Consider the following 25,000-nt stretch of genomic DNA (forward strand, 5'->3'; position numbering starts at 1 on the left):
AGTGAGTCACATTCCTGGTATAGGTTAGTCCATTACTTTCACACACACACACACACACACACACACACACTAACCTAATTCCACACTTTTCCACTTATACATATCCACTATCTACCTATTAATCTCTCTCTCTCTCTCTCTCTCTCTCTCTCTCTCTCTCTCTCTCTCTCTCTCTCTGTTTGTTTATCTGTATGTCACTATCAATAACTCATGTTTGGTCAAGGTAATTAATCCAGCACAATCAGTCAGCCTCCTATCACAGTTTGTTTACCTCATCACTATCTCTCTCCACTCTCACTATCAGCCCCTGTCCCTTGTAATCTTGCTGGTTCAAGTGACAACTATCCTATGCCTATTATTTGTCAACTCCTCACTACAGCTTGTTATCTCTTTGTCATATCCAATCCCTACACACACACACACACACACACACACACACACACACACACACGAGTAATCAATCCCCTTTGTTTATTTTCAGTACGTACTTTATTGCAATTTTAATATACCCCTTATTATCCATTATTATTATTATTATTATTATTAAACAGACACACACAAAAAGAAAAAGAGCTGCAACCAAAATGATACCAAGTTAGCGAGGCCTTACGTATGAGGACAGATCAAAGATAATGAAGCTTCCGACATAGCAACAGAGGAGAGAAAGAGGAGACCTAATTGGTGTACGTATACAGGGCATGGAAGGGAATGGACACAGTTGACTATTGGTGTGGGACTCAAATACAAGGAAACACAGCATGAAATTGAAAAAGACCGCGTGTAGAAGAGGCATTAAGAAATATAATTTTCCAAACAGAAGCATAGAAACATGGAACAATTTTGGTGAAACAATGGTTCAAGCAAGAAATATTCATGACTTTAAGGCTAAACTGGATGATTACAGGTAAGGAGACAGCACGAGCATAGCTCCTTTCCTGTAAGGCACATCTACGTAAATACACAATATGAATAGTCAAACGTTAGGTTAGGTTAGATTAGATACTAATTAATTATATGAATTAATAAACAAAAATAAAACAATAGGAAGCTTTAAATGTTTTACCAATTAATATAAAGTAAGGACACATTTTTCCTCCAACAGAATATATAAATAGTAACTAAAGTGGCCTGCAAGCTACAGAGGCAAGGAAAAAAACACAGTACCTAATTATAGAAAAGCAGCAGACAAAGATAGCCCAGGCCTTGTGTGATTCAGTTACACACACACACACACACACACACACACACACACACACACACACACACACACTGGAAAATACAGTTTTCCACATAGACCGGTGGAAAAGTGGAATGCATTGAATGATGAAGTTGTTACAGCACATAATGTCCTTTAAAGAAAAATTGGATAAAAAGAGACATGGAGACAAGACACTATGAGCCCCGCTTGAACACAGTACAATGCAACTAGGTAAATACAACTAGGTAATACACACACACACACACACACACACACACACACACACACACACACACACACACACTGATAGGCAGCTAATCAGTGCATCGCTTATCAGTTCATATTTCAAGTATCTCTGAGCAAAAAAACATCCTTACTGATATCTAAATGCCACCTCTTATTTTTATTTATTCATCTTTTTTCAAGTACCAGTGACCTTGTTATTTTGTGTTTTAAAAGTACATTCAAATACCTTTAATTTTTACTACTACTAGTACTACTACTACTACTACTACTAGAACTGTTGGTGCTGGTGCTGGTGCTGCTGCTACTGTTGTTGTTGTTGTTGTTGTTGTTGTTGCTGCTACTGTTCCATTTATGTTCTTATAATTATAATCTGCATTTATTGTGTATCTGTTAATTGCTTTTGAGGTAAGCTGCTTATATCACCAGGGGAAATAAAACTACTACTACTACTACTACTACTACTACTACTACCACAACTACTATTACTATTTTTTTTTCTATTTCTTAAAACAACGGTTATTAGAAGAAAATAAGTAAATAAATATAGTAGTAGTAGTAGTAGTAGTAGTAGTAGTAGTAGTAGTAGTAGTAGTAGTAGTAGTAGTAGTAGTATGGATTGTAAGAAAAGCAAAGAAATGGAAAAGAAAAGTAACACGAGATATCAAAAGAAAAAAAGCTAAAATAAAAATAAAATAAAAAAAACGTGACAAGTAAGATTGTGGGGATTTTTTAATGGGAAACCACATGTATGGCTGTCTGTGTGTGTGTGTGTGTGTGTGTGTGTGTGTGTGTGTGTGTGTGTGTGTGTGTGTGTGTGTGTGTGTGTGTGTGTAGGAAATGAAAGATAGCAAGAACGTGATAAACAATGAATCTCTGGAGAGAGAGAGAGAGAGAGAGAGAGAGAGAGAGAGAGAGAGAGAGAGAGAGAGAGAGAGAGAGAGAGAGAGAGAGAGAGAGAGAACTGCTACTACTATTACTACGAAAAAGATATCTACATACAAGGAGACAAAACAAGCAAGATTCTCACAAAATAAAGAGCCACACCTACTACTACTAGGTACCTCCACTACTACTACTACCTCTACTACTACAACTACTATCTCTACTACTACTACTACTACTACTACTACTATAACCAAAACAATGGAGGAGAAAGCGAAGTATTAGCAACATAACCTAACCGTTTCTGTACAACCTACATTACTGAGCCAGAGTCCTTGAAGAAGCTGATAAGGAGAGAGAGAGAGAGAGAGAGAGAGAGAGAGAGAGAAATCATTCTACTAATCACAGGATATCAGAAAAAATATACATTAAAAAAAATGATAATACAGTACAAGGACAGAAGAAATCCGGTTGTTACAGAGAGAGAGAGAGAGAGAGAGAGAGAGAGAGAGAGAGAGAGAGAGAGAGAGAGAGAGAGAGAGAGAGAGAGAGAGATATCATTACTACACCCTTGGACTTAAACTCAGCCACAAAACAACCATGACCAGAGAGAGAGAGAGAGAGGAAGGTTTTGAAGTCCAAGAATTCAGTGGTTTGTGTGTGTGTGTGTGTGTGTGTGTGTGTGTGTGTGTGTGTGTGTGTGTGTGTGTGTGTATCAAGGACATTAAAGGTATGAAGCATGTAACACCTTGTGTTCTCTCTCTCTCTCTCTCTCAAAAAGAAAGCAAGTCATTCTCTAGTAGTTCATTGCAATTAACGCATTAGAGAGAGAGAGAGAGAGAGAGAGAGAGAGAGAGAGAGAGAGAGAGAGAGAGAGAGAGAGAGAATATGACGTGTCTGTACCTTCGTTCCCCCCATGACACTCTTCTACGAGAGCCTGAACAAAGATCGCTAGCCACACGCCCTGCTCAGGCTGTTTTCACCACCTCAACACTCACACCAACCCTTCCTTTGCCTCCCTACAGACGTAAACACACCCTGCCTTCATCCACACACCCACTGCCACTCTTTGAAATCCCAGGGATCAAAATTATGCATCAAAACACTGCCTCTTGTTTACACATATTTCTCTTTTAAAGCAGCTGTGATGTTTTTGTTTTCTCTCTTCACTGAATTGTTTCTCATTCAACACACACACACACACACACGAATGCTCAGAAGAAAAGGAGAGGAAAACAAAAATATTTTCTATTTTTCTTTGTACCGTTATTCTCTCTCTCTCTCTCTCTGATGTACAAAGAGAACAGACATTTAGCTAGGAAATAGAGATAGGAGACAGAGAAAGATATGATAAGGGATTTACAAAAGGACGCAACATACGACATACTGGGTTTTCCTGTCTTATCTTTCTCCCTTCCACTTTTCTCTTTAATCTTGTCTTCATTTCCTTCGCAATGAACTAGCGCCATCACTTCACATTACAAGAAAACCACAACCGTTTAAATAAAATAAAATTAAATAAGTAAAATAAAAAAAATAGAAAACAAAGGGCGTACTTACATTTAAAGTGACTTAAAAAAAAAAAAACACAACTGATACTATAATATATATTTCTTTAGATATATAGAAATAGACAATAAAAGAGAAAGGAATAAAAAAAATAGATGGAGAAACATATGTATTAACAGATTTAGGTTAGTGATCCCAAAGAAAGCATGAATAAATTAACCAATAATGCACGTTTTTTTTCTGATTATGGATAAAGACACTTGGGCAAAAAAGAATAAAGGAGAAGAATGGTTGAATAAAGGAAAAAGAATCCGCAAACGCGCAAAAAGGCAAACAAGAACAGATCCATAAAATTACCCAAACCTTCCCTGGCAAAATAAACAAATAAAGTGAAAATACACCCATAACTGTCGAAGATGAACAGAAATACTTAAAATAACAATATCGATAAACAAAAACAATATAAATAAAAATCACAAACATACTTACAAACACCAATAACATTAAGTAGAGTAGCAAAAAAACCACGAATACGAACAAAACAACAGAGGATGAGACAGAAACAAAGATATTAGTGCACATACGAAATATCCACACACAACAACGAAAATATACGTACTTAAAATTTAGGTTAGTAGGTCCTGAAATAACAATAAGCATAGAAGGCACACCAACCAACGCTTACCTTATCGCTGGGTATATTTCTGGACCCCATCTTTCCTGCAGGTATGGTGGGGGGAGAGAGGGTCAAGATCGGGGGCCTGTAATCCGAGTGGCCTTTGGAAAAACTCCCTTGCCTAAACGATCACTGCTCCGGACACTGCCAGCCACCACTCACATCACTGCTTCACTGCACACGCCGCGGCACAGGAGGGAGAGCTTATAGAACCGGTATAGAACCACTCCAAATGATGCAGATCACAACCCAGCAGAGCCATGAACCTTGGCAGCGCAGCGGACACACTCAACACGTCCTCCTCCCATCACGGACAAAGCTACACAGAGAGAAAATGGCCGTCTTTGCACCTGCGCACTCCCTTCACAGCCACAGGCACCTCTCACCCACTCCAACACTGTCCCCAATACAGCTGCGAATCTATCACAAAGTCTCTATTTATATATTTATCTATCTATGGCACTTCAGCTTCATTATTTTGTTTTAAAATTATTTGTTGATGCCCCGTTGAAAAGTCGTATGTAATCTATTGATATTTACTATCTAATTCTAATGTTACTAGGTACAAATTCGTCCGAGCTTTTATCTATTTCGTCTTACTGCTAATACTTCAGATTATGAATAATAAGTCTCTAAGAAAATAATGATGCTCTGTTGTAAAGTCATATTTACTTTTTTTTTTTTTTTACCATTATCACTCTACCACTACCCACCTAGGAAGTTGTCCATACAACACTAATGTAACCTAAACGTCTCGACGTTTCTTTTCTTTTTTTTTTTTTTTCTTTAAGGATATTGTGTGTTTATTTTTTTTACAATAAACTGGGTAATTAATGATCCACGATGGAAAACTAAAGTCTCGCATGTTATTAAGCAGTCTACCTATGCAGGTAGGTACTTTACGTCCCTTATATCCAGAAATCTTTCACAGGATCTACATTTTATGGCTCAGACTTTCAGTTTGTTGTAGTAGTATTCAGATATTTGTTTTGCTTCGATATACTGTTGTTACCGCCTGGCAGAGAGAGAGAGAGAGAGAGAGAGAGAGAGAGAGAGAGCGATAACGACCGGGGGCAGGATTCACTAAACAGTTACATATTTCTTAAGTCCTTAAGAAGTCCGTATCTATGCTAAGAGTTATTCACTAAACATTTAGACTTTGTACGTACCTCAAAAATTAAGTACTCTCTCGGGACCCCGCAAGGTTTTGTAATCCGGCTGCCCTATAAGCGCCTTTTCTCCACTACAAAATCCCCGTGGTAAGCACGGACGAAACCATAGGTTAGAAGATGAAGTAGATTTAAATAAAGAACTACAGGTGACAATAGCACATGAGTGGCCTGAGAAGCGATGAAAGACACTATATATATATATATATATATATATATATATATATATATATATATATATATATATATATATATATATATATATATATGAAAATACAAGTGTATTAGTACATAATAGTAGCAGAATTGATGTTTTTGGTACTAGATGCCTTCCCAGGATCATAGGGTACCGCTGGTATGACTGTGTGTCAAATCAGCGATTGCTTCGTGAGACTGATTCGAGGCTGATTACCAGCATAATCCGTCAATGCCAACTTTGACTATACCGGCATGTGGCACGCTACCCGGAAGCTGATCCTGCATATCGGGTTGTCTCCGAAAGGAATAACCCAGCATGGAGGAGGCCAATTAAGGGACGTCCACAGAACTTATGGCGGTGGCAAGTCGATGTCTCTTGCTGGGAGTTACTTGGCACGGGAAGGGAGCCTGCATGGAGACTCGTGAGGCGTAACGGCCCTGGAGTGGCGCCATAGGGTAGGTGAGGAGACGCCTCTCTCCCCGCCCCCAGCGTATGCGCCCCCACCCCTCGTGATTCATTGATATATAGTACCAGCTGAAAAGGGGAGTAAAATATGTAGGCTAATTGTAAGCGATATTATCATATGACAGTGGCCTGGGGAGGGAAGGAGATTGAGATATATGTACAAGTACAGTGAATCTAGAAAGATGTTCAGTGATAGTGCTAATACCTTTTTGGTGACTTTTTGGCAATAATGTGTACAGTGTAAAAGAATGATCTGGGAGGTGTGAGTGCCTAGTAGTGACGTACTGCAAATGGAGAGAGAGAGAGAGAGAGAGAGAGAGAGAGAGAGAGAGATCCTTACACTGTGATAGTGCAATGTAAGAATGGCTTTTATTTCACTTGTACACATATATAATGTTTGGCAGTAGCTGATTCCCATCTTTTAAACTCATCAACGTTAATGAAGTAATAAATATATGTTTCGTAACTTGTAGATCATACTTTCTATTACTGATAATGTTGATATACACAATGAGTCATGTTGGTACACACACTGGTCCGAGTTGGTGTAGATGAGCTGAGTTGACAGTGAGCCGAGTTGGCAATGGGCTATGTTATCTTGTAACCCCCTTTTGGACTCCACTGACGCTGCTGTCTCTTGTATCATGTGATTATGACGCATTATTTATTTCTATTAGCTGTTGATTGATCAATGTCCCTCGAGAAAAATGCCCTGCTAATGGCTGAAAGAAAAATGTCAACCATGCAAAAATGCCATCTAGTGGAGACAGACTACCACCAGAGAAGTGAAACTCAGCTGAAATGAAAGTATCCAAGATGGCGACCTTAAACCATTAGTGAATCGCTTTACGGGGAGTTCGTATGGACTCTCATCTTTTCTTCGTACGTCATGCTAAAGTAGAGAGCGTTAGTGAATCTCACCCCGAGATGTTTACATGGTGGAAACGCTGACTGTCCTGTCCACGTGGATAAAAGGGTACTGTCCGCGAGTGAGGTCACTGCCCCATGCCCTGTACTAAGTCCGTATGGCAGACCACGGCAGGCTACCACAAAGACCGCTCCACAGCAAGCTACCACAGAGAATACAGTAACATCGTCATCTTCATAACGTACCGTGCATAGTTCATAGTTAACACCCAACGTACCCAACGTATATACGTAAGTTCGTTCTTCAGTCGCGCTTATCCCACATGCCACTCTATGATTGTGTTTTTATTGTATTTCAGTCGCCTCACATAATGTAACATGTACATACCTGTCTCACAGTCATACTCGTTTGGTCGGTATGCGGTGTGTGGGTTGGAATTTGGGTACGAAGAGATTTCGGTGAAACTTTTACTGTTGCATTAGACATATCAAAAGCTTTTGATAGAGTCTGGCACATAGCTTTAATTTCCAAACTGCACTCCAATGGTTTCTATCCTTTGGTCTGCAACTTTATCTCAAGTTTCCTTTCCAACCATTTTATTGCAGCCATGGTAGACAGCCACTGTTCTTCTAAATCTATTGACAGTGATGTTCCTCAAGGTTCTGTCCTGTTACCCACTCTTTCAATTTTTTGTTAATGACCTTAAACAAACTTCTTTTCCTATCCAATCCTACAATGATGATGCCACCCTACATCTTCCCACATCCTTTCAGGGACAGCCAACCCTTCAGGAAATCCACAGGTCACGCAGGGACACCATATAATGCCTGAATTCTGATCTTTCTAAGATTTCTGATTGGGGCAGAGAAAACTTAGTAGCTAGTGTTCAATGCCTCAAAACTCAATTCCTCCATCTATCAACTCGAGAAAACATTCCAGATAACTATCCCCTCTTCTTCAATGACACTCAACTGTCCCCCTCTTCCACACTCAATATCCTCAGTCTGTCCTTTACTTATAATCTTAACTGGAAACTTCACATCTCATCTCTTGCTAAAAAAGCTTTTCAAGAAGTTAGGCATTCTGCGGCATCTCTGCCAGTTTTTCTCACCCCTTCAACTGCTAACTTTACAAGGGCCTTATTCGTTCTTGTATGGAGTACTCTTCACATGTTAGGGGGGGGGGTTCCACTCACATAGTTTTATTAGATAGGGTGGAATCAAAAGTTTTCTGTTTCATCAAATCCCCTCCTCTGACTGACTGTCTTCAGCCTCTTTCTTTGCCAGAATGTTGCATCTCTTTCTATTTTTTATTGCTATTTCATGTTAACTACTTTACTGATCTTGCTAACTGTATGCCTCCCCTCCTCCTGTGGCCTCACTGCACATGACTTTTTTCTTCTTACCCCTATTCTGTTCAACTCTCTAGTGCAAGTTACCCAGTATTCTCAATCATTCATACCTTTCTCTGGTAAACTCTGGAACTCCCTGCCTGTTTCTGTATTTACATCTTTTTATGACGACTTCCTTTAAGAGGGAGGTTTCAAGACATTTGTCCCTGTTTTCTGGCTAATTCCTTACCAACTTTCAGGGAACTTGTAGTTTAAGTGGGCCTTTTTTATTTTATTTTTTTTTAATATTTAGTTGCCCTTGGCAAGCTTTCCTCTTGCATAAAAAAAAAAAAAAAAAAAAAATTACCATTCCTCTACTCCACTGAAATTCTGCTTGCTTGTTAAAAAACCATTTCATAATTCTAGTCTACGTATAACTATGTCCAAACTAAAGGACCATCACTTGTCAGGTAGTTGTTTGTGCCTACAGTATCTAGGAATACTTTGCCAACTAAACATACTGTAACATTCACTCCATCAAATGATGGAAAAAAAATGTGTTTATTTCGGGTAGTATGCAATGTCAGATGACATAGATATCATTATAATTGTACATGAGCATTCTCTAATGACTTCATAGGAAAGCTTCTCATGTTTTCTGAGAACACTTGGCATCAGATGCAATATATTCAGCAACCCAAAGAAGCAGATGCCCACTTGGCTGGAAAGAGTCATCTCTAACAACAAGAAAAATTAGTTCTATTTGAGGATGTGGAATCAGAGGGCAGGCTTATATGGGGATCAGTAGTACTTTTACTGGATATGTGTAAAGTAGGATGTAACTATGTAAGTTGAATGTGATTTATCAGCATTCAGAAAAAGTCAACACTATTGCTCCAACAAGCTAATCAAAAGAAATTACCTTGGCAAATGGATTTGGTTTGAACTTTTGATGAAACACATACTGAAAATAAATGTATTCTTACTTTGACTAACTTAGTCAAAATATTTGCATACTTTGCACAAAATCTGTAGACCAGGTTTTAATCACCTTCAGGATCTATTTTTCACTTTTGGACCTCCAGAAAAGATCGTAACTGATGAATGATGGGCATCCTACAATGATCTGAATGGTACACTTTTCTCTCTCTCTTTCAGGCAAATGACTTGCTCACACACCACCCAAGACAAACGGCAAGGATGGACACTAACCAGACGCTGGATATTGAGGAAGAGTCAATGATAAAGAGATGTGTTGGAACTGTTATTCCAAAGGGTTCCATGGTGGTGGATAATGATACATGCATTGTATTCCTTAACAAAGGACACTGAAGCTTTTAAATTCACACTCTTAACATGTGGACAAACCAATGAGCATCTACACTATATGGATCTGGACTCCTGAACAAAACCATTCTCAATTTGCTTCATATGCCAGGAGTTAGGTAGTCCACCCTTCCATTCCTGCTTTGTTTCATTGTTTTGAAATGTAATTCCTCGAATCAATGGATGCATATTAATGCAGTGACATACTTCCCTATATTATATTGTGAATATTTAAATAAAGAACGATTGTCCTAATTACTAATAGATTTTTATTTCAATTTTGCCACTGTCACAGAAAAATAGGTTATTTAGATCAAGTCCATTGGGAAACAATTATGTGTATTCTCTCACTAACTCTCCACAGTGCAGAACAATTAATTAGCCAGTGATATTCTGTCACAACAAAATAAGCTGATGAACACAAGTACAATCAGAAATATCAAAGCTGTATTTACTTAATACATAAATTATGCTTTCTCCTGGAAGGTAATGCTTGTGGAAGCCTCAACACAGATCAGGTCAGTCAACAAAACAATGGTCATCCAAACACAACATGCAATCCTTTACTGAGGTAAGCCACTTGTGGGCTGAGGTCAAACTAGTCATGAGTTGTGCCTCACATGGAAATTTTCTTCGTACCAACCCTCTCGCACAGCACAGATAATAAGACTGTCTGCAAGGTATGACTGTTTACTAACAAACTGCTGGAGTTGTGGAACAGCTAATGCAAGAAATGAAAAGAAAATGTCCTGACTCAAACATAAGGAGTTGCAATAATCACTTGTCTAACTTGGAAGGTAAGTTTCAAAGAAATGAGATTAGTCTTTGCCCAGAGAGTGTGTACTCAACAGCAGATCCAAGACTGCAATGACACTGTGCTTCACAAACTTCCTTTCTGCTCGACATAACAAGAAGGAACACAGAAGTGCAGAAAAAAACAGAGGTAGCAAGCAAATCAGAACAATTCATCCATTTACAAATCAATTCCTACATCCATAAATCCAACCTCAAAAGTAACTAATGCTCTAAGATATCGATAAACTCTTCCTACCACATAGTTAAAAATATTACATATAAAATTGTTCCCGTATTTTCAGACAATAAAAAAATCAACATGAATATTATGCAAACAATACCTGTTGTAAGGTAAAAGGTCAAGTTGCAGATTCAATGCACTAACTGCACCAATAGAGTAGCGTGTACAAGACGAGATATGAGACAAGAGTAGCTGGCAGAGAGAAAGAAAGACAGACATGGCATGACACAACACATCAGGAAGACAAAGGAGAAGACAGACTAGTGTGGATGTCCAGGACCACATTGCCTTCCCTGTCCTTGATGCGCGTCCTCCCGGAGCTGTACCGAGTCTCGGTCCTTCCATCGGGATGCAGGATCTTCACAGTTCCATCAGGGTATTCCCTCCGCTTCACTCCGCCGCGGTGCACTTCCCTCTGGCCACTGGGGAACTCAAAGACCTGGCTGCCGTCGGGGTTGGTACGCACAACTGATCCATCCCTGGTGGTGCAGATCTCTGTCCCGTCACTCAGCACCGACTTCCGGGATCCATTGGGGAAGGAGATCTCTGAGGAGCCATCTGGGCAGCGTATCTCCTGTTGTCCGTTGGGAAAGACGAGCTCCTCCTTACCACTGGAGTACATGGTGTGGCTGGTGTGGTCGCTGCCGTACACGTACACTGTCCGGTCTGCATGGATCTCCTTCCTGTCGCCATTGTAGAAGCTAATGGTCACTTCCCCATTTGGGTGAATCTCCTTCCTGTTTCCATTGGCATAGATCACTTCCCGTATGCCATCCTGCCTCACCCTCTCAGTGTGTTCCAGCCCATCCTCCTCTGTGCACCCAAGGCTTGCCAATGCTGGTAACGAGATCTGAACGTGTCTTGCAGAATCAGCTGGAGCACTGGAGAGATCTTCTGTAACTGGTATGGTCTTGAGAACAGGTGCTGGTTCTTGAGAGGATTCAGCCTTGGTGTTGCTATCTTGTTTGGTCAAGACATCCTCGTCACTCTCCTTGGCTGCTGTGTTTGTGTTATTATTTACCACATCCTCTCTACTTTTGCTGGCTTTGCTGGCACTGCCCTGTGGCTCCTTGACAATGAGTGGCTGGGGTTTGGTCATCTTGTCTAATGCCTTGGCAACCCCATCAACAGTTCTGGATCTGGTGCCTGGCTTTGGTCTTCCTCGAGAGGGCTTTGGGGGCTGTGTGGCTGTCCTGGCCTTTCCCCCTGCCATAACTTGATTAGCTTTAAGCCGAAGGTCCTGATTTTCCTTCTCTAGGTCTTGCAGAGCTTTGTGCTGTTCCTTTAGCTTTTTATTCTCATTTTCTAAAGTTTTGATCCTGTCAGTGAGTTTCTTGACAGCAAACTGATGGAGTGATTCTTTCCTCTCCCTCTCCTCCCTTAACTCTCGAATCTGCTCTCTAAGATGCACAACCTCCATCACCTGCTCCTGAGGCTGTGTCACCAGGGCAGGTCTGTGAAGAACCTGTTGCTTCTCCCTCCACAAAGCATTCCTCTCACGGTCCACATACTCCTGAAACTTCCTCCTCTCAGTCGCTGTTTCCTTATCCAGTCTGCATTTCTCTTCCTCCAGCTTCTGTCTTTCCTCCTGCACCTGTTGTTGGAGTTTCTTTAGCTGTGAGTTCTCCTTCTTGAACAGATTAGTTTCCTTCTCTAGCTCAGCAACCTTGGCAAGAAGCAATGTCTTGTGTACCTCCAGCTCCTGCCTGGCTTCTACATCTGGGTCCGGATGTGCAGCACTTGCCACACTTTTCTGGGTCTCCTCTGGTGTGAGTGGCTGCTGGTGGCATTTCTTCTTGACTTTCTTTGGAGCTACCTTGAGTACAGACTGCTTCCTTGCATCCCTCTCCTTACCAAAAATGGACCAGATGTAATTGGAGGCAGACTGTGCAGGACGAGGTGGAGGCGGGGAGTATGTTAACACAACTGCCTCTCGGCCCGGTGTTGTCACCTGTTCTGAGAGAGGGACTTCACTTGATGAGAAGCTGTCACCCTCATTCTTATTAGCCTTGAATGGCTTAGTCTGTTGCTGCCTGTAAGGAGTATCAGGTGCTCCTCTGACACTCATCTGTGTGAGAGCTTCCAAGTCTGAGGTGGTGATCAAGTCACTGTCAAGGGAAGCAGCTTCTGTCAGTGTATCCTCCCCTTCACTGTCTGACAACTCATATTCCATAACCTGCACTCCCTGGCTGGCAAAGTGGACATGATGGAGCCCAGTCTGGAAAGGTGGAAGAGGATTGGGCAGTGCTGGGGTGCTGGTGGAATGTGCTGCATCACACAGCTGCTGACTACTACACCCCTCTAGAAGTGTTTGGATGTCTGACTCAGTGACATCACTGATGCTGTGTCCCTCCAGTCTGACAATTGACTTTAGCTGTGCCAGCACCTCCCTCACATCCACTGCCACTGGCTGCTGCTGTGAGAAAGGGTCACTGGTTGCAGGCACCATGCTGTTTGTAAAATTCCTAACAAGGAACGGAGATTTGGCCCCAAGGTTTTTGGACTGCATGCCAAGAGAGCCGACCACTGGGGTCTCCTGGAAGGCCAATGGGGGTGGGGTGCGCAGGGGGGTGGAGGAAGCAGACTGTTGTCCTTGCTTCAGCAGGTGCCACACTGTGGAAGAGTTTGAGGAAAAGCTTGAATCCTCTGCTAATTCTTCCAGTTTCTCAAAAGCAGACAATTCTTCTTCCTCTTTCCGCTGTTGTTTCTCCACGTCACGTGGTCCTGGCGGGTTGGTGGTGAGATGTTGGGCCAAGGGTTGTGTGGGTGCCACGGCTAGTGAGGCTCTGTGCTGCACTGGTCCATGGACTGGTTCGTCTGTACCATTCAGTCTTTCCCTCTCTGGAGGAGACACTTGCAGCACTTCTTGAAGCTTTAGGGTTTGCATGGGTAATCTAAAATGTCTCTTTGTAGGAGTAAGAACTGGGGGTGAGGTTGTGTGGGGAAGATCAGCATTATTCTGCATTGCTGCATCAGGAGGCAAGTTTGACTCAGCAGCTGGCTCTTTCTTTGACATATTTTTCAACCTCATGGGCTTCAAGCCAAACCTAGAAGTACCCTGACCCTTCCTCAGGAACTTGTGTCTGGGTCTTGGTGTTTCCTCTGCAGCTCCTCCCTCAGGCTGCTGGCTCATGGTACTGAAGAAGGACTTGCTGGGGGCAAAGTTCCTCACCAACTCACTTGAATGTGTTGTTCCTTTACTTGTACACTCCTTGTTTGGTGCTGGAGACTTGTACTTTTCAGAACTGTATGGCTTTTGCTTTTCTAAACCAAATAAGTCCTCCATGCTCTCATTTATGTACTCATTGGTATCCTGAGGGGAGAGTGAAGCAGAATCTTCAATCCTTTCTTGAGCACCTGTGGGTATGAGTGTCTCAGTCATGCTCCTCTCATCACCTTCTAAGTCACTGTGTTCAGGATCAGATGTGTTACAAACCACAGAATGTCCAGTTAATGTGGGAGGTGATGCTTGCCACTCACTGCTTTGCTGTGTCTGAGTGGAATGGCTTGATCTTGTTACAGCAACCATGTGGTCCAGCTCATCTAAACTTTGTTTGTCAGCAAGCTGCCTTGGCTGGACTTGCACCTTCTCTGGGAAATTTCTAGGAGACTGTACAGGTGAGTGGTGAGGTGTGAGGATAATAGGGGATGCAGCTTCTGCCCTAGGGAGTTCCACAGTGGTATGAGAATCCTCCATCCTGTGAGGCATTGAATGGAGAGGTGTGGAATGATCTATCACTGCAGATTCAGAAAGTTGTGCAGGAGTTTCTTCTTTCAAAGGGGTGAGGAATGATCCTTTGGGAGGCATGGAGTGGGCCAGTACCTGCATCAGCTCCTCTCGTTGTCTCTCCTGCCACTCCCTCAGACTCTTGAGCCTCTGCAGGAGGGACTGGGAGGGTGACGGCTTCTCCAGGTCCTGTTCAGTTGCCTCCAGTGTCACCGAGGCAGCCACAGCATCCCCTTGACTGGCCATTGCAAGATTTCACACACAAGTTTGCACAACTTAATTAAACACAAAAGTAAAAACAGTACATAAGAAAAATATATCTTAGAAAACCTTTGGCATAAAAAAATAATTTGTAATTCTTCAGTCGCACAAAACGAAACACTAGTTTACACGAAAAACACTATGAATTTCAGTCCACAGTTACCTTTCATGCTGCCCCATGAGATTCCAGAAGGGGCTGCAGGCTGTGCAACTTCACTCTTCACCTCAAAGTACAAACAAATCAGTCTGAATAGGAAGCGAGGCACAGATGCAATCACGCACACATACACACACAAAGACGAGATGCAGAGACAGGGAAGAGTACAAAGCAGTCCTCTCGAGCATTCCATCAGTAAAGGCTCGTCTTTTTCATGATACGAAAGAACTCCTCTTGGTTGATCTCATTGTCCCCATCGCGGTCTGCCTCCTCTATCATCTCCTGCAGCTCCTCGTCAGTCAGGTTCTCCCCGAGGGTCTCTGCCACACGCTTCAGGTTTGCAAAGGAGATTTTGCCAGTGTTGTCATCATCGAACAGCTTGAAGGCCTTCAGGATTTCCTCCTTGACATCCTTCTCAGCCATCTTGATTGTCATGAGGTGCAGGAATTCCTCAAACCTGATCTTACCACTCTCGTCCTTGTCAATCTCTGCCACCATCTTCTTGATCTCTTCCTTCTTTGGTTCGAACCCAAGGGCTCTCATAGCCACCTTGAGTTCCTTGGGGTCAATGGTGCCAGTGCCATTAGGATCAAAAAGGTCAAATGCTTCCTTGATGTCAGTCTTTTGTTCATCAGTCAACTCAAATTTGGTGCTGCCTGACCGCCTCTTGCCGCCCACACTGCTGATGGATGCACGCTTGTACTGTGTGGTCATCCTTAAGGCACCTGCTCTCTCTGCCTCTTCAACGTCCCTCCACCCCTCAGCAGGATCCAAGGCTCAGGCCAACAGTGCCAGGGTGTTGACAGTGTGTCCCTGCAAGGTAAACTGTGTCTCATGTTTTGACCATGGATATAAACACATAAATTCATCTATAGTCATATATTTTAACAACTAATTTCAAAATGATGTTCTGACAGGAGTAAATTATGGAAGATGGGTAATAATATGATAGCTAATTCTTTTCCAAAATCTAGCATAACTTGATATAAAATAAGGCTTAGTGGGTTGATGGGTGTACAAAAAAGTCCACATGATGGACTGATTCAAAAACATAAATAAGGATAATGTATTCATATATAAAAATCTAATTGTATTTCAAAAACAATTTTATTGTTTAATTCAACTAAATACGGCAGTTTAAATCCAAATTTGAATAGAATTTACTTTACTGTGCAGTAACAAGACAGCCAATCTTAAAACCCACTGTGGGATTCATGATCTTGATCAGATTGGTAACTTGTCAGTCACTTTTTTCTATTAGTTTTGGCACACATAGAGGGGTTGCCAAGGCAGACCTATTCAGCTTGCATTTCTTTACAGTCAATACTGCTGCCATCTACCAATCTTAATCAACATTAGTACTAAACGGTCCAATCACATTTGATAGTTCCTTTACCTCCAATGAACAACCCCAACAATAATGAAAATCAATAAGGTATGTACTATCGCCTCAGCTCCTAGCAAGACCAGAAGTGAACGCTAAAGCATACAAGTAGCACAGCAAATCCAGGAGGAAGGCCAATAATATGATTAATCACCAGGTAGTAGAAGTTAATTTCTCTACCCTTCCATCCCTCCCTCCCACATCTCTCTCTCTCTCTCTCTCTCTCTCTCTCTCTCCATCAAGAAGATATGCTGGTAATAAAAGTAGTAATAATAATGCTGATAATGATGATGATGGTGGTGATATTGATGATGGAAATAGAGATGACGATAATGATTATACTACTACTGCTGCTGCTACTACTACTACTACTACTACTACTACTACTACTACTACTACTACTACTACTACCACCACCACCACCACCACCATCACCACCATCACTGCTACTACTACTACTACTACTGCTGCTTTTACTTCCAATACCCTTTAAGTAAATATCATCTTTATTATCAATATTTCATGTTTCCTGTCTTTCACAGATTGAGAAATATATATATATATATATATATATATATATATATATATATATATATATATATATATTTCTCAATCTGTTCACATTTTTTTCTTCATTCTGTTCTTTCCTTGCTTTTTATTTTATTTTATTACTACTGTTTCCCGGAGTAATTCATTATATCCAATAAAATGAAAGGAAGAGAGGGCAAACAGTGGTCAAGCCAGGTCAGAGGACGGTGGGGCAGGGATTAAAATTCCATTGTCACACACACACACACACACACACACACGCGGTCGAGGAAGGATGCAGTGCCGTCGCTCCGAGAATCAGCTGATCTTCACTACCTGTTGTATAGTATTTGCAGTGGCCTGGGCGAGTAGTGTAGACTCGTTTTCATGAAATCAAGTGTTAGAGAATTATGAGTAAAAAAAGAGATTCCATCTAAATGCAGGTATGAGACTACGGAAAGAATGAAAGAAGAAGATGAATATGTTGATGAGGGAGTAAGTGCATTCGAAGGTTTTGATATGGCAAATACTTCACTATTTAAGAGTGTTGACTATTGAAGGTAAATTAAATAAATGGATAAAGGAGAGTATGGAAATGAAAGAGAATGAAGAACAGCAAAAAGTTTCAAAAATCATTAAGGAAAGGATAAAAAAAAGTGGAAGAAAATGAAGCTAGACTAAGAGCTGAAAACGAAGAACTGAAAAAGGAAGTAGCTAACTACAAGAAGCAGATGGAAGAAGGACTCGGTAAAGCCGAGAAAGAAAAAGAGAAGCTGAAAGATCTAGTAAACAAAGAAGAGGAAAGAGTACAGAACGTGATTAAAAAAGAAGTACAAGCATGGAGAGTCCAAGATAAGAAAGATAAGGCTGATTTTCAGGTGATTTATATATTTATATATATATATATATATATATATATATATATATATATATATATATATCAAGAAAAATAGAAATAAGGAAGAAAGGAAGAGATACAATGAACTGGCAGCAGCAGTAAGGGAAAAAAATAATGAAAGGTCAGAAGAGGAAAAAAAAAAAGACATTTTTTTGGAGAATTCTAGGAGGCAGGATAAGGAAATGGTATATAAACGAGAAGGAAGAGAAAAAAGTGGAACAAGTTTAACTAAAAGTGATAAAGGCAAGAGACTAAAAATGATGTATACGAACATAGATGGGGTTTTATCAAGTAAATTAGAATTAAGAGATTACATAAAGAAAGAAGAACTGGATATTGTATGCCTGGCTGAAATGAAACTAAATGAGGCAATCAAAATAGACTTGGATAATAGGTATAATGTATGGAGGAGACAGAGAGGGTAAAGGAGGAGGAGGAGTCATGATAATGTTAAGGAAGGAGATAGTGATAAACCAAGTGGAATGTGGGAAGGAAAAGCAGAAGTACTGTATGTTAAGATGCATATTAATAAAAAGAGTTAACAATCATTGTAACATATGTGCCACCAAAAACAAATTCATGGACCAATCAAGAATATAAAGACATGATAGATGACACAATAAGGAGTCTAACGAGAATCGTTAAAGAAAGGAGAAAAGTGATATTAGTAGGAGATTTCAATTGTAAAGAAGTGGACTGGGAAAATTATGAAAGTGGTATGGGGGAAGAAGCCTCGGGAGAAAGATTCCTGAACCTAATGATACACAATATGATGGACCAGAGAGTAAAGGAAAACACAAGATTCAGAGGAAACGATGAGCTGGCGAGATTGGACCTAGTTTTTACAAGGGGTATACAAATGAATGATGATATAAAATATAAGTGCCCATTGGGAAAGAGTGACCATGTAATATTATAAATAGACATAGAAGAGAGAAAGGAAGATAGAGACGATTCATACAAAGGAGACCGATTAAATTACAGAAAGGCTGATATTGAGAATCTCAAGAACTATTTTAAAACGTAACTGGGAGGAGATGGAAAAATCAGAGACAGTGCAAGAGAAGTATAACTTATTTTTGGAAATATACAAAACATGAGTCAGGAATATGTCCCAAATATAGACCTAAAGAAGAAGGAAAGAAAGATTGGTTTAATGCAAGGTGTGCTAGGGCAAAGGAGAAAAGAGATGGAGCATGGAAAAGGTGGAGGAGAAATAGAAATCCAGTAAATAAGGAAAACTTCAAGGCAGCGAGAAATGAATATGTTAAGGTGAGGAAGGAAGAGGAAAAGAACTATGAAAAGGACATTGTCGAAAAATGTAAGGAGCAACCAAAATTGTTCTACAGATTCATAAATGGAAAAATTAGGCAAAAGAAACAATAGAAAGGTTAAAAGGAGAGAATGGGATGGTGGAAGACCCAAAAGTATGGCAGAACTATTAAATAATAAATTCCAGGAGGTCTTTACTAAGGAATCCAAATTTGAAAGGCCACAGGGTAATAGAGAGACAATCTATATGAAAGAGATTAAAGTAACCAAGCTTGAAATAAAAGAGTTAATGAAGGAACTGGATGAAGAGAAGGCAATGGGACCGGATGAAGTCTCAGGCAGAATACTGAAAGAATGTAGGGAAGAACTAGCAAGTCCTATATACAACATCATAAAATGCTCAATAGAAAATGGAACAGTACCAGTAGAATGGAAAAGAGCTGAGGTGGTTCCCATATATAAGAGCGGAAGGAAGGAAGAACCTTTAAATTACAGACCGGTATCACTAACTAGTGTAATATGCAAGATGTGTGAAAGAATAATAAAGAAACAATGGATCGAGTTCCTTGAAGACAACAAATTAATATCAAATAGCCAATTTGGTTTTAGAAAAGACGGTCGTGTGTAACTAATTTATTGAGTTTCTATTCTAGAATAGTTGATAGAGTACAAGAGAGAGAGGATGGGTTGACTGTATTTATTTGGATTTAAAAAAGGCGTTTGACAAAGTGCCACATGCAAGATTACTGTGGAAGTTAGAGGAGAAGGGTGGCTTAAAAGGAAGCACATTGAGATGGATAGAAAATTATTTGAGGGGGAGAGAAATAAGGACGGTAGTTAAAGATATGAAGTCCAAGTGGAGAGCAGTAGAAAGCGGAGTGCCACAGGGGTCAGTATTGGCACCAATACTTTTCCTCATTTATATTAACGACATGCCAGAAGGAGTGAACAGCTACATAAATCTGTTTGCAGATGATACGAAACTGTGCAGAGTTATAAAGCAAAAGAGGATTGTGAAATACTGCAAGAAGACCTAAATAAGATCTGGGAATGGAGTAAAAGTGGGAAATGGAATTCAATGTGAACAAAAGCCATGTCATGGAAATGGGAAAGAGTGAAAGACGACCTGGGAATCTATAAGATGGGAGATGGAGTAGAACTGGAGAAAGTAAAAAGGAAAAGGACTTAGGAGTGACGATGGAAGAAAACAATCAACCAGTAAGCCATATTGATAGAATTTTAGAGACATATAATTTGCTAAGGAATATTGGAGTAGCATTTCACTACATGGACAAAGAAATGATGAAGAAATTGATAAGTACTATAATAAGACCCAGATTGGAATATGCAGGAGTAGTGTGGACCCCTCATAAAAAGAAACACATAAAAGGAAGTTGGAGAGACTACAAAAATGGCTACAAGAATGGTTCCAGAATTTGAAGGGATGACATATGAGGAGAGATTAAAGGCTATGGATCTACCAACCCTGGAATAGAGAAGGGAGAGATGGGATCTGATACAAGTTTATAAATTGATCAACAGAATGGACCAAGTGGATAATGAGAAACTGATCATGAGAGAAGAATATGACATTCGAAGCACAAGATCGCATAGTAAAAAGCTGAGAAAGGGAAGATGTCTGAGAGATGTTAAAAAATATAGTTTCTCACAAAGATGTGTTGAGACGTGGAACAGTTTGAGTGAAGAAGTGGTGTAAGCAATGAATGTGCATAGTTTTAAAGAAAAATTGGAGGAGGAGGAGGAGGAGGAGGAGGAGGAGGAGGAGGAGGAGGAGGAGGAGGAGGAGGCTTGGCTTCCCCTTAGCAGCTCCTCCACCCAGCTGAGTTGACATCACACATATGAAGCCACGCTATTGGTCAACAAGGGGGGGAGAGAGAGAGAGAGAGAGAGAGAGAGAGAGAGAGAGAGAGAGAGAGAGAGAGAGAGAGAGAGAGAGAGAGAGAGATAATAAATGAAGGAAGTGGGGATTAAAACAGGACATGGAAAGAAAAAAAATAGATAATAAATGGAGGAAATGCAAATAAAACAGGAAAGATAGGAATAACAAAGAAAAATGGATAATGAATAGTGGAATAGGAAGAAAATGAAATGAAAATATGATAATGACTAAGGAAATAGGAGAAAATGATAATATATAACAGCGGATAGAAAGGGATAATGGACAAGGGAAGAGGATAACGAATGAGGGAATAAAAAATGGTAATGAAGACGATAACAAATCAGGCAATAGGAGGAAATGGTAATAAAACAGCAGACAAAAAAAATGAATAACAAATAGGGGGAATAGGAATAAGACAGGAGATGAAGGCAAAACAAGAGAAAGAAAGAGGGATGAATGAGAGTAAAACTTAGGGAGATAAAAGGAACAAAGGAAAATAAACGGAGGAACTTGGGAAGTACTTTTATGTTGCAAGACAGCATAATTTTTTTTTTTCCCTTCCTCCTCCTACAGGCAACTTTGCTGTCCCGAGACGGCAACCATTGTTTTTTGTTTGTTTGTGTGTGTGTGTGTGTGCGTTTGATTACTTTTATGCCTTGCAATACCAAAGTTGCCTGTAGGAGAGAAAGAAAAAAAAAATAATAAATAAAAAAAAAAATGCTGTCTTGAGACGTAAAAGTACTTCCCAAGTTCCTCCATTTATTATCCCTTTGTTCAATTTATCTCCCTAAGTTTTACTCTCATTCATCCCTCTTTCTCTTGTTTTCCTTCATCTCCTGTTTTATTCCCATCCCCCCTTATTTGTTACCCATTTTTTTTCATTGTACATTTTTCTTTATATCTCGTTATTCCTGTATATCCTATTTCATTTCCATTTCCTCATTTATTATCGTTTTAATCCCTACTTCTCCATTTATTCTCTCTCTTGTTAGCTAATAGCGTGGCTTCAAATCAGCCGGGTAGAAGAGCTGCGAAGGGGGAACCGGAAATCGAGGAGAGCGGGCGGGACGTGCTCTTTAAGTGCCAATAATAATAATAATAATAAATCGCCAAGTCGCATCTGTCTCGGTAACCAAGCAACGACATCACAACATCTCGGAACATATGGCATCCTGCATCACCTCTCATTCCTACCTACCATGCCCATGACCTCCCCTGCCTCGTGGAAGGTTTGGAAAACTCATGGGAACACTTAAAAATTATTAAACTGTCACATTTCACGACAACCACTTGATGGAGCAGACATATTACAAAGATTATCACATCCTACTGACAAAACCCACACTGTGTTGCACTGTGAGGTGATGGCAGAATGATGGTGAGTGCATTAGAGTGGTATATGCTAATGGATCTATTCTGTATAGGTGTGGGTGACAGGGAAAGAAAATGTTACCTGTGGGAGAGGTAAGGGCGGGAAGGAACTGGGAAGACAAGACGCTGCGGGCGGGACCAAAACAAATGTTCGTATGCTTGACTAGTGATTTCTGCTTAATTACATAAGTTTTATGATCTATCCTTGTCTTCACGTCTATATGTCATACAGTAAAAAATAATGTGAGAAATATATGAAAAATGAAATTTTATGTATAGTAACGGGCACATGACACTGATACTTACTACAATACGACTACTATCTTTTTGACAATTATTCCTTCACTACTACAATCATCTTCTTTCCTCCATTTCAACATCAGCTTCTTGTTTGTTTTGGTTTGAATTTGTGGTTAAATCCAGCAAAAACGTATAAAAATAAAAGTGAACCATGCCACTAGCTAGCCTTCTGGACACTTGTTTGGGTTACCTACTGCTCCTCAACGTGTTCTGCTGTAGAGTGTTTAGTTGACTAAAGTGGACAGTTCATGGTAAGGAAAAGATTCACTGTCTCAGTCTTCTAGTGTCTCATATGAATAATCCACAACTGTTTATTTCAGGATCTGAAACACGAGATTCATGTCATCCAAGACAGACTGTATTGCTGCTTTTGTAGTTTTCCTCTGGATTGACTTGTTTCTCTGTTGCTATAGTGTTACTACTTGTCATCCAGCTAATCACACAGTTGCTGAATGTTTAGGTGGCTTCTGAGATAGCTGCCATGCCAGAACACTCCATGTAGCCCTCATTCTCTTCTTCCCTAAACTAGCACTTCACTAATCAGTTCATATTTGATATCTGCTCCGAAGCATTCTCTGAAGAGGATCGTTGTGCAATTACATTTCCTCCTAGCATTCTGTAATTTTCTTTTATTTCTTTTCACTGATACTTCCCCCTTTTGTTGCACATATTCGCCCTCTCCTTGAATGTGCAGCATCACTTTAGAATTTGGAATATGTCAGTGATTTTAAGCAGCTTGAAGATGGTCCAGAGAGATTAATGGAATAGAGAGTGTGAATTACCACTAACTTTGAAAGGCTCTCAACTTGTTTTCAGTAGAGATTGCTCAGGCATGATATCATTAAATACTGGAAAATTTTTCATGATATGCCTCTAATGATAAACTTTTCCCTTGGCCATTTATGGACAGAACAAGGCCCATAACTTCAAGATATATCATACTAGGTCACAGATTGAGGTCAGATGGAGATTTTTCTCAATGAGATATGTCAATTTGCAGAATAATCTTCCTTCAGACCTTTTTTTCTTGTGATATTAAAACTTTTGAACATTTATATTGAAGCTCATCCGGGGACGCATTGTTTGATTATATTGATTAAGCTTGCCAGTCACAATGAAGTATTCATCACTGCTAATGATGCACTTTCCAGCTATTTATTTAATTTAGTAAATTCATCCTAGAAAATACTTTCAGCTAAAAGTAGTACATCAGCAGAGTGTGGCTTCTCATTTCCTTTCATTATCCGATTAGGGGTTTCAGCCCCACCAGGTAAGAATACTCACGTGAGGAAAGGTATCATTCCATACTCCTCTAATCTTTCATTTCATACCTATGGTACCTACAAAATCCTCCTTGGATAATATTGAAAAAATTAGTGTTTTCATTTTAAGTCTTGGTTAGGTTTAGATTGACACTGTTCTTTCATTACACTGCTGATTGTATCATTATGTTGATAATGATTTGAAAAGGATCATATTTTTCCCTAGAAATGAAGTCACAAAAAAATAGCAGGTTAACATTATTTCCATGATTTCCTCCTCTTTTATCACTATCAATAATTTCATGACAACTATTTAATTAAAAGTTTAGAAGTTACCTGAACATACCTTGTGTAACTTTCCCCTTCTACAGGTATTTTAACCATGCTGTTCCGGGTGCTACCAAGAACCTTTGACCTCTGGGGCGTTAGGTCACCAGCTACTCTGCCTTTTAGCACAGTCACAAGAAAGGCCACACATTACCTTCTGTGGTTCAAGAGATGCCCTAAGCCTCAGTCTGGCTTGCGCTGCCTCTCCTCTGGGCACACTTTAGGCTGCAGGGACCCAGGGGATTATGCCAGTGATCCTCAGGTGAAGGAGTGGTTGAAAGAACTGCACAAGGACTTCTCCCACCAGCCACAACAGGAGATCCTGAGCAGCAGCAAGGCAAAGGAAGGAAAAGAGAAGACTAAAGAAGAAGGTCTAGCAAGTGATATGGCAGAAAAGGAGAAGAGACAGGAAGAAAGGAAGGAAGGAGGAAGCAATCCAGTGAAGGGTGTGTTGTGTTATGGTGTTCTGTGTTGTACTCTAACATTTTGGGAAGACTGGATTGCAATTTTTTGTTTCAGAAGTTGCATATGTAGGGATGGAAGATATTGATGACAATTCATACTTTTCTTCTACTCATTCATCTTTAGTGTGTCATCCATTGTAGGTGAACATTGCTTGGCATGTGACTTGATATGACCTGATGTGGTCATGTGTTACAGTGTGGAGTCGGCTAGTGGCTGAGAAGTACCAGAAGCTGGACACCCACAC

General features: G+C 40.2%; 4 protein-coding genes and 1 long non-coding RNA gene across 5 annotated transcripts in view; 2 read left to right on the forward strand and 3 right to left on the reverse strand.

Annotated features, from left to right (window-relative positions):
- LOC123512827 (ubiquitin-like protein 3) overlaps positions 1-4,843 on the reverse strand; it is an 88,598-nt gene extending 83,755 nt beyond the window's left edge. The window contains exon 1 of the mRNA XM_045269433.1: positions 4,521-4,843. Coding sequence (XP_045125368.1) covers positions 4,521-4,550 — 30 coding nt within the window. The 5' untranslated portion in view covers positions 4,551-4,843. The remainder of the gene's footprint in view (positions 1-4,520) is intronic.
- A 2,115-nt stretch (positions 4,844-6,958) lies between these two features.
- LOC123512832 lies at positions 6,959-11,130 on the forward strand. The gene is made up of 2 exons (XR_006677199.1): positions 6,959-7,502; positions 9,701-11,130. It is a non-coding gene; the product is annotated as an uncharacterized LOC123512832 (long non-coding RNA).
- LOC123512828 (centromere protein J-like) lies at positions 10,113-22,520 on the reverse strand. The gene is made up of 2 exons (XM_045269434.1): positions 22,485-22,520; positions 10,113-15,862 (listed from the first exon to the last, which is right to left on the reverse strand). Exon 2 carries the CDS (start codon positions 14,875-14,877, stop codon positions 11,140-11,142), a length of 3,738 nt encoding a protein of 1,245 aa, XP_045125369.1. The 5' UTR covers positions 14,878-15,862; positions 22,485-22,520; the 3' UTR covers positions 10,113-11,139.
- LOC123512541 (caltractin-like) lies at positions 15,242-15,763 on the reverse strand. The gene has a single exon (XM_045268968.1). The coding sequence runs from the start codon at positions 15,761-15,763 to the stop codon at positions 15,242-15,244; it is 522 nt and encodes a 173-aa protein (XP_045124903.1).
- Positions 22,521-22,812: 292 nt separating the features above from the next.
- Positions 22,813-25,000, forward strand: part of LOC123512830 — a 6,242-nt gene continuing 4,054 nt past the window's right edge. The window contains exons 1-3 of the mRNA XM_045269438.1: positions 22,813-22,953; positions 24,336-24,737; positions 24,952-25,000. The exon at positions 24,952-25,000 is cut by the window's right edge and continues 101 nt beyond it. Coding sequence (XP_045125373.1) covers positions 24,347-24,737; positions 24,952-25,000 — 440 coding nt within the window. The 5' untranslated portion in view covers positions 22,813-22,953; positions 24,336-24,346. The remainder of the gene's footprint in view (positions 22,954-24,335; positions 24,738-24,951) is intronic.

The sequence above is a fragment of the Portunus trituberculatus genome, chromosome 34, assembly GCF_017591435.1.
Source record: "Portunus trituberculatus isolate SZX2019 chromosome 34, ASM1759143v1, whole genome shotgun sequence".
Classification (NCBI taxonomy): domain Eukaryota; kingdom Metazoa; phylum Arthropoda; class Malacostraca; order Decapoda; family Portunidae; genus Portunus; species Portunus trituberculatus.

What these genes read in the sequence shown, in the direction of transcription:
- LOC123512828 (XM_045269434.1), bottom strand. Translation starts at nt 14,877, where the DNA reads ATGGCCAGTCAAGGGGATGCTGTGGCTGCCTCGGTGACACTGGAGGCA.
- LOC123512541 (XM_045268968.1), bottom strand. Translation starts at nt 15,763, where the DNA reads ATGACCACACAGTACAAGCGTGCATCCATCAGCAGTGTGGGCGGCAAG.